The sequence below is a fragment of the Egretta garzetta genome, unplaced genomic scaffold (genome assembly GCF_000687185.1).
Source record: "Egretta garzetta isolate BGI_Z169 unplaced genomic scaffold, ASM68718v1 C7893838, whole genome shotgun sequence".
Classification (NCBI taxonomy): Eukaryota; Metazoa; Chordata; class Aves; order Pelecaniformes; family Ardeidae; genus Egretta; species Egretta garzetta.
In genome coordinates this window covers 1-203 of record NW_009261234.1, presented here as the reverse complement: position 1 = coordinate 203, position 203 = coordinate 1, and the positions used below count along the sequence as shown (strand labels likewise).

Genomic DNA, 203 nt, shown 5'->3' with positions numbered 1-203 from the left:
GACGAGCCCACCACGGCTTGCTGGGGGAAGGAGCTGAGGATGGGGCCGGGGAAGGTGACGACCACGGGGGGCGGCTGGATGAAGGCCGAGGAGTCGGGGCACTGGCGGGCGCACAGCTCGTTGCAGCTCTCGGCGATGGGCTGGGGGACGGCGACGCCGGTCTTTGGCGGGCACAGGTCGTAGCAAGACATGTTGGCGCGGGA

General features: G+C 70.4%; 1 protein-coding gene across 1 annotated transcript; it reads right to left on the bottom strand.

The window, feature by feature from the left end:
• Nucleotides 1-7: 7 nt before the first annotated feature.
• LOC118453136 (scale keratin-like) lies at nucleotides 8-191 on the bottom strand (the record flags this gene model as incomplete). Its single annotated transcript, XM_035902609.1, has 1 exon — nucleotides 8-191. A coding segment is annotated over exon 1 (184 nt), but the record flags the coding sequence as incomplete, so codon positions are not given.
• Between the last annotated feature and the right edge of the window lie 12 nt (nucleotides 192-203).